Source organism: Dendropsophus ebraccatus, chromosome 13 (assembly GCF_027789765.1).
Source record: "Dendropsophus ebraccatus isolate aDenEbr1 chromosome 13, aDenEbr1.pat, whole genome shotgun sequence".
Lineage (NCBI taxonomy): Eukaryota > Metazoa > Chordata > Amphibia > Anura > Hylidae > Dendropsophus > Dendropsophus ebraccatus.
The window spans coordinates 11372363-11385385 of NC_091466.1; the positions used below are offsets into that span (position 1 = coordinate 11372363).

The window sequence follows — 13023 nt, forward strand, 5'->3', positions numbered from 1 at the left end:
TATTTGATAAATCTCCCCCACTGTCTGCAGATTCAAAGTGCCAATTTCCTTTTAAAGGGGTTGTCCACTTTTACAATCTCTTGTTGTTAGGATTATCCTTGGCATGAAGCAGGCCAAGGCTCATCCTCCTTTAAGGAACCCCCCAGTGATGAGTTGTAATCTGTGGTTTAACCTGCTGGCGGGTGCTTATTTCTGCTGCAGCGCCACCACAGGGGAAATAAAGCATTACACAGTTTAAAGGGGTACTCCGCTGAAATGTATCCCTTTCTGTCCTCTCTGCAGTCAGCCCCCTGCCCTGTACTGATGAGGGGTAACAACGTCCACAACAGCTGTATATAGATGGGTTACTCTTCCCTCTGGGGAAGTCCTGGTTCGGCTTATTAAAGGAGTAGTTCACCGAAATATTTTTTTCTTTCATATCAACTGGTGGCAGAAAGTGCCAGAGATTTGTAATTTACTTCTATTAAAAAATCTTCAGTCTTCTAGTACTTATCAGCTGCTGTGTGTCCTGCAGGAAGTGGTGTATTCTTTCCAGTCTGACACAGTGCTCTCTGCTGCCACCTCTGTCCATGTCAGGAACTGTCCAGAGTTAATTTGAAGGAAAACATTTTTTTTGGTGAACAACCCCTTTTAATCCCCAGTCATGTTCTGTGGCTTCTTAAATGAACAAAAACCTTGACTTGTAAGGAAACATATCTCCAAAAATGGAGACCTTTTAGTACAGACCACAGTCCGATTGGAAATTTCTATTTTCTGTTATAGGAAATTCTCTATAAAGAGATCATCAGAATAACCAGAGACGCAGAAGAGAAGATGATCATATAGCGGCCACAACTGACTTCATGAGGAGCCAACAGCACCATCTTGTGGTCATTGGGAGTATTGCAACAGTTTTCCCAGATTTACTGGATTCTCCCAACAGGATTTCAACTATTTAAATGGAATCTCTGCTTGCTGTCATTGAATGGGAGCACCCCGAGCCCGGTACAGATCTATTTCTCCTGACAGCTGAGGGTTTTTAACCATCACCTGTATCACCGTTATTGATACCCTGGACGGTGTAGTAGCCATAACCTAGGTGAGTGTTTCCATTCACTGACAGCAAGCAGAGAGCTCGAAATACAGTCAGTTATATATGATGAGGGGCATAGAGTCATAGTCAGCTGTATATTATGGGGGGGGAGGGCATAGTCATAGTCAGCTGTATATGATGGGGGGGGGGCATAGTCATAGTCAGCTGTATATGATGGGGGGCATAGAGTCATAGTCAGCTGTATATGATGGGGGGGCATAGTCAGCTGTATATGATGGGGGGCATAGTCAGCTGTATATGATGGGGGGCATAGTCATAGTCAGCTGTATATGATGGGGGGCATAGTCAGCTGTATATGATGGGGGGCATAGTCATAGTCAGCTGTATATGATGGGGGGCATAGTCAGCTGTATATGATGGGGGGCATAGAGTCATAGTCAGCTGTATATGATGGGGGGCATAGTCATAGTCAGCTGTATATGATGGGGGGGGCATAGTCATAGTCAGCTGTATATGATGGGGGGGCATAGTCATAGTCAGCTGTATATGATGGGGGGGGGGCATAGTCATAGTCAGCTGTATATGATGGGGGGGGCATAGTCATAGTCAGCTGTATATGATGGGGGGCATAGTCATAGTCAGCTGTATATGATGGGGGGGGGCATAGTCATAGTCAGCTGTATATGATGGGGGGGGCATAGTCATAGTCAGCTGTATATGATGGGGGGGGGCATAGTCATAGTCAGCTGTATATGATGGGGGGGGCATAGTCATAGTCAGCTGTATATGATGGGGGGGGCATAGTCATAGTCAGCTGTATATGATGGGGGGCATAGAGTCATAGTCAGCTGTATATGATGGGGGGCATAGTCATAGTCAGCTGTATATGATGGGGGGGCATAGAGTCATAGTCAGCTGTATATGATGGGGGGGGCATAGTCATAGTCAGCTGTATATGATGGGGGGGGGCATAGTCATAGTCAGCTGTATATGATGGGGGGCATAGAGTCATAGTCAGCTGTATATGATGGGGGGCATAGTCATAGTCAGCTGTATATGATGGGGGGGCATAGAGTCATAGTCAGCTGTATATGATGGGGGGCATAGTCAGCTGTATATGATGGGGGGCATAGTCAGCTGTATATGATGGGGGGCATAGTCATAGTCAGCTGTATATGATGGGGGGCATAGTCAGCTGTATATGATGGGGGGCATAGTCAGCTGTATATGATGGGGGGAGCATAGAGTCATAGTCAGCTGTATATGATGGGGGGGCATAGTCATAGTCAGCTGTATATGATGGGGGGCATAGTCATAGTCAGCTGTATATGATGGGGGGCATAGTCAGCTGTATATGATGGGGGGCATAGTCAGCTGTATATGATGGGGGGGCATAGTCAGCTGTATATGATGAGGGGGCATAGTCATAGTCAGCTGTATATGATGGGGGGCATAGTCATAGTCAGCTGTATATGATGGGGGGGCATAGTCATAGTCAGCTGTATATGATGGGGGGCATAGTCAGCTGTATATGATGGGGGGCATAGTCAGCTGTATATGATGGGGGGCATAGTCAGCTGTATATGATGGGGGGGGCATAGTCAGCTGTATATGATGAGGGGGCATAGTCATAGTCAGCTGTATATGATGGGGGGCATAGTCATAGTCAGCTGTATATGATGGGGGGCATAGAGTCATAGTCAGCTGTATATGATGGGGGGCATAGTCATAGTCAGCTGTATATGATGGGGGGCATAGTCAGCTGTATATGATGAGGGGGCATAGTCATAGTCAGCTGTATATGATGAGGGGGCATAGTCATAGTCAGCTGTATATGATGGGGGGCATAGAGTCATAGTCAGCTGTATATGATGGGGGCATAGTCATAGTCAGCTGTATATGATGGGGGGCATAGTCATAGTCAGCTGTATATGATGGGGGGCATAGAGTCATAGTCAGCTGTATATGATGGGGGGCATAGTCAGCTGTATATGATGGGGGGCATAGTCAGCTGTATATGATGGGGGGCATAGTCAGCTGTATATGATGGGGGGCATAGTCAGCTGTATGTGATGGGGGGCATAGAGTCATAGCTGTATATGATGGGGGGCATAGAGTCATAGCTGTATATGATGGGGGGCATAGTCAGCTGTATATGATGGGGGGCATAGTCAGCTGTATATGATGGGGGGCATAGTCAGCTGTATATGATGGGGGGCATAGTCAGCTGTATATGATGGGGGGGGCATAGAGGCATAGTCAGCTGTATATGATGGGGGGGCATAGTCAGCTGTATATGATGTGGGGCATAGAGTCATAGCTGTATATGATGGGGGGCATAGTCAGCTGTACATGATGTGGGGCATAGAGTCATAGCTGTATATGATGGGGGGCATAGTCAGCTGTATATGATGGGGGGCATAGAGTCATAGTCAGCTGTATATGATGGGGGGCATAGAGTCATAGCTGTATATGATGGGGGGCATAGTCATAGTCAGCTGTATATGATGGGGGGGCATAGAGTCATAGTCAGCTGTATATGATGGGGGGCATAGTCAGCTGTATATGATGGGGGGCATAGAGTCATAGCTGTATATGATGGGGGCATAGTCATAGTCAGCTGTATATGATGGGGGGGCTCTGCGCTCGGGGTTGGGGGACGTTTGCAGGTGTCGGGTGTTATGTTATTATAACTGGGGAAGGAGGCGGCACAGAAAGGTTACTGGGAACACTGGGCTCCTGTCTAGTCTGGTGAGTGGGACGAGACCGGACAGAGGTGTCTAGATCCTCCAGCCACATGCTGACATTTCTCCCCGATCCATCAGAGGGAGCAGACAGTCCGAGCATTGACAAGACGTCCCCGGCCCATAACAATGGCGCATTGTCTCCTCATTGTCATCACAGCCCAGGGGAAGCGGACGACAGGCACACCGAACGTCTACTGGCCGCCCAGCAGCCGGAGGGGATACAACGGCCATCTGCACGGCCCGACACCAGGCGTCTGCTCCATCCCAGGATGGCCAGCTTATGAGGTGAGAGGATGGGGGCTGCATCATACACAGCCTATGGAGGTATCAAACATCATGGGCTTAGATACACCCACTGGATTATACCTGATAGGCTGCAAAATATGGAGCAGCAGAAAGTATCACAGATAATAGGCTTAGATACGGTAAAGAGTATCGTTCATGATAGGCGTAGATACACCGGCACAATAGACAGTATCATGCATTATAGGCTGAGATATACCATCACAGTATCACACAATATAGGCTGAGATACACCATCACAGTATGACACAATATAGGCTTAGATACACCAGCACAGTACACAGTATCATTCTTGGTAGGCTTAGATACACCAGCACAGTAAACAGTATCAAACATGATAAGAAGTTGATACACCGACACAGTACATAGTATCACACATTATAGGCTTAGATACACCAGCATAGTATCACACAATATAGGCTTAGATACACCAGCACAGTTGACAGTATTGTTCTTAGTAGGCTTAGATACACCAGCACAGGAGACCGTATCAAACATGATGGGATTTGATACACCAGCACAGTAGACAGTATCACACATTATAGGCTGAGATACATCAGCACAGTAGACAGTATCACACATTATAGGCTGAGATACACCAGCACAGTAGACAGTATCACACATTATAGGCTGAGATACACCAGCACAGTACACATTATAAACAGTATTGTTCATGATAGGTTTAGATGCAGCAGCACAGTAAACAGTATCACTCATAATAGGCTTAGATACACCAGCACAGTAGACAGTATCGCACATAATAGGCTTGGATACACCAGTACACCACTCATGACAGGCTAAGACATATCAGCTCAGCAGGCGGTATCACACATCATAGGATTAGATACACAGCAGACAATGTTATAAATAACAGGCGTAGGTACATGAGCTTAGCAGACCATATCACACCTGAACAGATGAGGTACATGTCAGAGAGTGTTGCAAATAAAGGACTTAGATACATAGCTGAGCACACACTGCAGGCTTAGATACATGGCTCAGCACACATTAGCGGCTTAGATACATGGCTCAGCAAACAGTATGGATTTGGGAGATACATCAGCACAGCAGACAGCATCACATATAATAGGATTAGGTACATGGCTTAACAGACAGTATCACACATAATAGGCTTAGATACACCAGCACAGCAAACATCATTTCTCATGGTAGGATTAGATACATGGCAGATACAAGCGTTACATATGACAGACTCAAATACTTCAGTTTGGCAGACAGTATCCCACTTGATAGGGTTAGATACACTGAAGGCAATGTTACAATATAGTGGGCTGAGATACATGGTGAGGCAGTCAGCAGCATCACATGATAGTTGTAGATACCTCAGCACAACAGACAATATGAAGACAGGCTTAGATACACTCGCTGTGGACATGTCATTGTGGATAATAATCAGCGTATAATCTCCTGTCATGGCCGTCGCTGTGAGTCCTTTCTTATCTCGCACAGACAGCGGTCGGGGCTTCTCCTCAGGGATGGACGGATCCTTCATTCTTCTCTTCTTACTCTTTGGCTCGTTCTCCTTCCAGGACAACAACGTCTATCGCAACGCCAACCGGAACCAAGGTCTGCGGATTTATAGGGAATGGAATAGATTGTGGGGTAACCAGTTTATGGAGAAACCAGGGAAGAGTTAGTTAAAGGGGAACTCCAGTTCCAGTACTTATCAGCTGCTGTATGTCCTGCATGAAGTGGTGTATTCTTGAACTGACACAGTCCTCTCTGCTGCCACCTCTGTCCATGTCAGGAACTGTCCAGAGCAGCAGCACAACCCCTATAGAAAACCTCTCCTGCTCTGGACAGTTCCTGACATGGACAGAGGTGGCAGCAGAGAGCGCTGTGTCAGACTGGAGAGAATACACCACTTCCTGCAGGACATGCAGCCGCTGATAAGTACTGGAAGACTGGAGATTTTTAAATAGAAGTAGAGTACAAATCTCTATAACTTTCTGAAACCAGTTGATTTGAAAGAGAAAAAAAATTGCCAGAGTACCCCTTTAATTTCTTCAAAGTGCATTTTGGGTAGATGTGATCACACCCTCCATGTCTCTTTCACTCCCCAGATTACACCACAGCAACCAACTACCTGCTGAATCCCATCCACAATGTGGTGCAGAGCACCCGGGGGGCCAACGTCACCCTCCCCTGTATCATGAGACGACGGCCACGAAGCTATAAGGTCAAATGGAGCAAGGTTAACCCCGAAGACCCCCTGGAGAACCTGATCGTCATCTCCAATGGTCGCTACCACAAGAACTACAACAGCCTGAAGGGCCGGGTGAGGCTGAGGAGAAGCCACAGACTGGACGCTTCCCTCATCATCACCAACGTGACCTTAGGAGACGAAGGACGATACAAGTGTGAACTGGTCAATGGCCTGGAGGACCAGAGCCTGACCTTATCCCTGCAGCTAGAAGGTAAAGCTAAAGAATCCCTACCATATACTCAGGGTCACTCAGCTTTCCCAGAATCCTGCTGGTCACAGGGAGGCAAGGGAAGGGGGGGGGGGGGGGGGGTTGTATGATTACATACGATTTTTTTCTGATACCAAATCATATATATGTTTTTATATATATTTTTTATTACTTTGCATCATCGTATTTTGCCATATATATACAGGGTGGTCCAAAAGTAGGTGGACAGTATGTGTATAAAGGGGGAGATTTATCAAACATGGTGTAAAGTGAGACTGGCCCAGTTGCCCCTAGCAACCAATCAGATTCCACCTTTCATTCCTCACAGACTCTTTGGAAAATGAGAGGTGGAATCTGATTGGTTGCTAGGGGCAACTGAGCCAGTTACACCATGTTTCATAAATCTCCCCCTTCATACACATCCTGTCCACCTACTTTTGGACCACCCTGTATATATATATATATATTCGTATTTTCCATCTACGGTCCTGTGAGGACTCATTTCTTAAGGGGTGAGCCACAGACCATGGTCTCCATCATTTCATTTCTTTGATTTATTTTAGGGGTCGTCTTTCCATATCAGTCCAAAGAGGGGCGCTATCACTTTAATTACGCTGAGGCTTATCGAGCTTGTGAAGAACAAGATGGCCGTCTTGCCACCTACGCTCAGCTCTATCAAGGTGCGTGTGGTAGTTGAAGCGGCATCGTAAACAGTGTTCTGCATGGTGTAGGTGTAGTGTGGCAGCTTTTTTTTTTTACGGTACACCTATTGCTGTGAAAAAGCAGCGCAGAGGGTTTTAAGCACTTTCAGCGTTGCCAATCCTGTTGTTATTCACAAAAATGAGATAAGGGTATTACACACAATTTTTAGGGTTTTCGGTGAAGTAGTTTGGCTAAACTAAAGAGTTTCTCATCCCTAAAAATAAATATACAGGCGCTTGTCTCCTTTATAGCCTGGACTGATGGCCTCGACTGGTGCAATGCAGGCTGGCTTCTTGAAGGGAGTGTACATTACCCAGTCATTGTCACACGGGATCCATGTGGGGGCGACCTACCTCCAGGGATACGAAGCTATGGCCCCAAAGACAAAGTAAAGGACAGATACGACGCCTTCTGCTTCACCTCCGCACTTAAAGGTACGGCTGGGGCCAATACTGTATACCGAAATGCTACTGTTACATGGCAGAGTCACAGTTCTCTAAAGCTGTCTATTTCTTAAAGTGGTTGTTCACCCCCAAAAAAATTCCTTCAGATCAACTGAAGCCAGAAAGTGCCAGCTATTTGTAATTTACTTCTATTTAAAAATCTACAGTCTTTCAGTACTTCTCAGCTGCTGTATGTCCTGCAGGAAGTGATGTATTCTTTCCACTCTGACACAGTGCTCTCTGCTGCCACCTCTGTCCATGTCAGGAACTGTCCAGAGCAGCAGCAAATCCCCATAGAAAACCTTTCTTGCTCTACAGACTGGAAAGAATACACCACTTCCTGCAGGACATATAGCAGCTGATAAGTATTGTTAATTACAAATCTCTAGCATTTTCTGGCACTAGTTGATATGAAAGAAAAAAATTGTTGACCAACCCCTTTAATATATTTTGTAGGTCACGTCTACTTTGTCCAGGGCCCGATGACCTTCCGAGAAGCTTCCGCCGCCTGCAGTGCTCACAAAGCTGAGATAGCCAAGGTTGGGCATCTGTACGCAGCATGGAAGTTCTTTGGCCTGGATCACTGTGATGGGGGCTGGCTATCGGATGGCAGTGTTCGTTTCCCAATCACGGACCCTCGGGAACGGTGTGGAGGACTCCCAGACCCGGGTGTGAGGAGCTTTGGGTTTCCCAATGAGGAAAATAGATTGTATGGGGTGTACTGTTATGCCGCTACTTAGGCCTGGGCTTCTACTCAAGAAGGGAATGGAGTGGACTCAGTGTCTGGAGACAAGGATGTGGACCACAGGATGGACAAGTTCTTCTCCCCATGGTGTTAGCTGAGATGCATAGTCAAACTTTATACATAAGGGTCTATGAGGACGTCTCCACTTTTCAACAAGATTTTATAGGTTAAATCTCCATATACTGTAGCCCTGGAGGAGCTGGTGTATCTCACTTGCCCCATGTACTCAGCCCTACCTGTTCCTGCTCTTCTCTCTACACCCAGATGGGATCAGAGGAAAGTGCAGGACTGGGGTGAAGTGAGTATCTGAATGTTCCCAGGCATGGCCATAGTCCACACTGAACTCTCTAACCCAGCAACTTATGAGCTTTGCCTACCTGCTGGATGTAGGTGCCTCAGGCTGGATTCACACTACCGCCCATAGTGTTCTTACTGTCAAGATGGTGGCCACCATGGTGGAACCTGATGGACCTCTTTGAAGATCAGTGGACACTGTTGGAGTCTGTAATTTTAATGGGTTCATGAAAGAAACTCTATCAGCAGGTTTATACTGTACTATCTCGGGTGGCGTAAACTAGTGGCAGAGATGCTGAACAGAATGATGTATCACTTACATTGTTCTGTGCAGCTGATCCAGAGATCTCCTCCTGAATAACATGGACAATAAGTAGTCCTCTCCATTATGTGCATGAGCTCAGTAGTCCTGGATATTCATGAGAAGCAGAAAACCCCGCCCACCAGCTCCTGATTGGCAGTTATCTAGCCATGCTTTGTATAGGCAGTAACCTGTCAGTCAGCAACTGGAGGGCGGGGGGAGGGGTGTGTCAAGAATCCTATTCTCCTGCATATTAAGAGAACGGCTGAACAAATCGATACAACTAATACACCGATCTGTTCAGCATTAATATCACTAGTTTATGCTGCCCTCATTTAGGGTGGCATAAACCTAGTGACAGATTCCCTTTAAGGAATATGTTGCAGTATTATGCAATGCAGTATTGTGAGCGCCCCCTACTGCATGAACGGACCTGAACACGTCCTGTGGCTGCTGATACGTAATATCTATATTTATCCTCCATTGTATGAGTATCAGAGTATCAAAATGGAGCTGGTGCTGTATAAGAGTCTATACAGAGAGTGGGTCTGATCTAGTGCCTATATATAGGGGTGTGTGGCCTGGGGTCTGTATACAGGGGAGGTGTGGCCTATGGTCTGTATACAAAGGCGGTGTGGCCTGGGGGTTTGTATACAGGGGAAGTGTGGCCTGGGGTTTGTATACAGGAGAGGTGTGGCCTGGGGTCTGTATACAGGGGAGGTGTGGCCTGGGGTCTGTATACAGTGGAGGTGTGGCCTGAGGTCTGTATACAGAGGAGGCGTGGCCTGGGGTCTGTATACAGGGGAGGTGTGGCCTGCGGTCTGTATTCAGGGGAGGTGTGGCCTGGGGTCTGTATACAGGGGAGGTGTGGCCTGGGGTCTGTATTCAGAGGAGGCGTGGCCTGGGGGGTCTGTATACAGAGGAGGCGTGGCCTGGGGTCTGTATACAGGGGAGGCGTGGCCTGGGGGTCTGTATACAGAGGAGGTGTGGCCTGGGGTCTGTATACAGGGGAGGTGTGGCCTGGGGTCTGTATACAGGGGAGGTGTGGCCTGGGGTCTGTATACAGGGGAGGTGTGGCCTGGGGTCTGTATACAGAGGAGGCGTGGCCTGGGGTCTGTATACAGGGGAGGTGTGGCCTGGGGTCTGTATACAGGGGAGGTGTGGCCTGGGGTCTGTATACAGGGGAGGTGTGGCCTGGGGTCTGTATACAGGGGAGGTGTGGCCTGGGGTCTGTATACAGGGGAGGCGTGGCCTGGGGTCTGTATACAGGGGAGGTGTGGCCTGGGGTCTGTATACAGGGGAGGTGTGGCCTGGGGGTCTGTATACAGGGGAGGTGTGGCCTGGGGTCTGTATACAGGGGAGGTGTGGCCTGGGGTCTGTATACAGGGGAGGTGTGGCCTGGGGTCTGTATACACACTATATATGGGGGCAGTATACCTGTCACAGTATGTAGGGGGCTTTTGCCAAATCTTGTCAGAGCATGAATGTACATATTAACGTATTTTTGGTAGACTTAAACTATATACATTTTTCCCCATATGGAGATTTAAGTTTAACCATTTACTGTACAGATTGTTATAATAACACCACATCCAATATATATTATGTTATGGGTGGAAAACATCATAAAGAATCCAAAGAAAAATGACTATATGGCTTCTGTGCTAGTCAGACATGTACAGCTTCTGCTAGTGAAGTAAAATCTTTAACAAAGTTCTACAGCCCTCCTGAAATACTCTGTGCTGCTGGGAACTATGCTTCTTACTGTGATGTCTCTCCTCCTGACACTGATCCTGCCACATGCACATTACCCTAACATCATTACATGAGTGGATGGGTTACTGGCCAAAACCTGAAATACTTTGTGCTGCTGTAATATTCTTATAAGGTCTTTAGTTAAATGTGTTCTTGGTCTTTTTTTTTACGTAATAAGTGCAATGAGAAAATAAGAAAGTGCTTGGGCGATATTAAAGCTCAATATGATAATTGTTACAGAAAGGACTGTAAGTGCAGTACTCCTTATGTACCACTAGATGTCAGAAATCACATCAACAACAGAACCATCATATAGACAAAAAAAGTGTTCAATTTATCAGGAAAACTATTATTTCCTTTTCTTTGCTGTGTGGAAAAGCAGAATCTGCTGAATTTTTCTCAACATTGGAGCCTATGGGTAACAGATGCTGTTTAGTGACATCCACTGGAAGTATTCTTTAGGAAATATAAGTTAGGAAATCCCCCAGATGTATAACACCAATAGACACTGTGAGATACAGGATGAACACAGCCTAAATCTCCCCCATTATCAGAAATGAAACAATTAGCCCTCTATGTGCAAGAATATAACTACATTTCCTGGCAGGAAGAAGCGTACCATTACACATAACAGCTATTTCAGGACTAGCTGACTTACCTCCTCCTATATACAGGAATATATCTACTATAAAAAACGACATGGAGAGAAAGGAGCGGCTGCACATCCCACCTATGGCTGATACTAATGCTGCCAGGCCTATTTTAAAAACCATTGCCAGGATGTCGGTATATAATTTGATCAAACCATATTGCCCCATGTACCACGTGCAGGTCCCCTGGTTCACACGGGTCCCTACGCTAACTCCACACTGTGTCGGTCGCCAACCCCGCTAAGCGTTCATGTGCAGGGAAGGGAGGCCATAGAATGGCCCTGCAACCCCAATGTCACAGGACCAAACCCAAAATGCCCCACCAAAACCCAGCCGGCACCACCGTCGGGAAAGGCTGCCCCCAAACAACACAAGTATGAATATGGTATTACACTCACCACCACTGCGGCAGACAGAATGGGAAAGACATGAGGTACTGACATGTAGGCACAGGCATATCCTGCTAATTTAGGTATGACCCTGACGGTTTTTAAAATAGGCCTAGCGGCACTAGTGTCAGCCATGTGTGGGATGTGCGGCCGCTTCTCTCTCTCTCCATGTCGTGTTTTACAGTTCTCCCTTTTCTGAGCATATGACCCAAATTGACAGGATATGCCTGTGCTCACATGTCAGTACCTTATGTCTTTCCCACTCTGTTTGCAGCAGCATTGGTAAGTGTAATACCATATTCATACTTGTGCTATTTGGGACAGCCTTCCCCGCCGGTGGTGCCGGACGGGTTTTGGGGGGGCACTTTAGGTTTGGTCGTGTTACATTGGGGTTGCAGGGCCATTCCATGGCCCCCCTTCTCTGCACGAGCACACTTTGCGGGGATGGCGGTCGCTGACCGACACGGTGTGGAGTTAGCGTAGGGACCCGTGTGAACCAGAGGACCTGCATGTGGTACTCGGGGCTATTATGGTTTGATCAAATTATTTACCGACACTCTGCCGGTTTTTGAAATAGGCCTAGCGGCACTAGTGTCAGCCATATGTGGGATGTGCGGCCGCTCCTCTCTCTCCATGTCGTGTATAACTACTATAATACTGCTATAATACTGCTCCTATATACAGGAATATAACTACTATAATACTGCTCCTATATACAGGAATGTAACTACTATAATACTTCTCCTATATACAAGAATATAACTACTATAATACTGCTCCTATATACAAGAATATAACTACTATAATACTGCTCCTATATACAAGAATATAACTACTATAATACACGAACTGGAGAGAATGGAACCGCTGCACATCCCATCTATGGCTGATACTAATGCCGCTAGGCCTATATTAAAAATCAACACCAGAGTGTCTGTATATGAATTGATCAAGCCATATTGCCCCGTGTACCACCGCGCAGGTCCTCTGGTCCACACGGGTCCCTACGCTAACTCCACACCGTGTCGGTCAGCGACCGCCAACCCCGCAAAGCGTGCACGTGCAGGGAAGGGAGGCCATGGAACAGCCCTGCAACCCCAATGTCACAGGACCAGACCCAAAAAGCCCCACCAAAACATGGTTTTAATCCCCCCTGTTTTTTCCCATTCTGTTTGCTGCAGCTATGGTGAGTGTAATACCTTATCCAGACTTGTGCTGCTTGGGGG

General features: G+C 46.9%; 1 protein-coding gene across 1 annotated transcript; it reads left to right on the plus strand.

Moving 5' to 3' along the window:
• Window positions 1-793: 793 nt before the first annotated feature.
• On the plus strand, window positions 794-9717 carry HAPLN2 (hyaluronan and proteoglycan link protein 2). The gene is made up of 7 exons (XM_069949894.1): window positions 794-869; window positions 3938-4065; window positions 5554-5670; window positions 6168-6521; window positions 7082-7198; window positions 7472-7654; window positions 8120-9717. The coding sequence occupies exons 3-7, from the start codon at window positions 5580-5582 to the stop codon at window positions 8401-8403; spliced, it is 1029 nt and encodes a 342-aa protein (XP_069805995.1). The 5' UTR covers window positions 794-869; window positions 3938-4065; window positions 5554-5579; the 3' UTR covers window positions 8404-9717.
• The last annotated feature ends 3306 nt before the right edge of the window (window positions 9718-13023 follow it).

Coding starts and splice junctions, on each gene's coding strand:
- HAPLN2 (XM_069949894.1), top strand. CDS start 5,580: ATGGACGGATCCTTCATTCTTCTCTTCTTACTCTTTGGCTCGTTCTCC. Junction 5,671..6,167: donor CAACGCCAACCGGAACCAAG/GTCTGCGGATTT, acceptor TTCACTCCCCAG/ATTACACCACAGCAACCAAC. Junction 7,199..7,471: donor CTACGCTCAGCTCTATCAAG/GTGCGTGTGGTA, acceptor TCTCCTTTATAG/CCTGGACTGATGGCCTCGAC.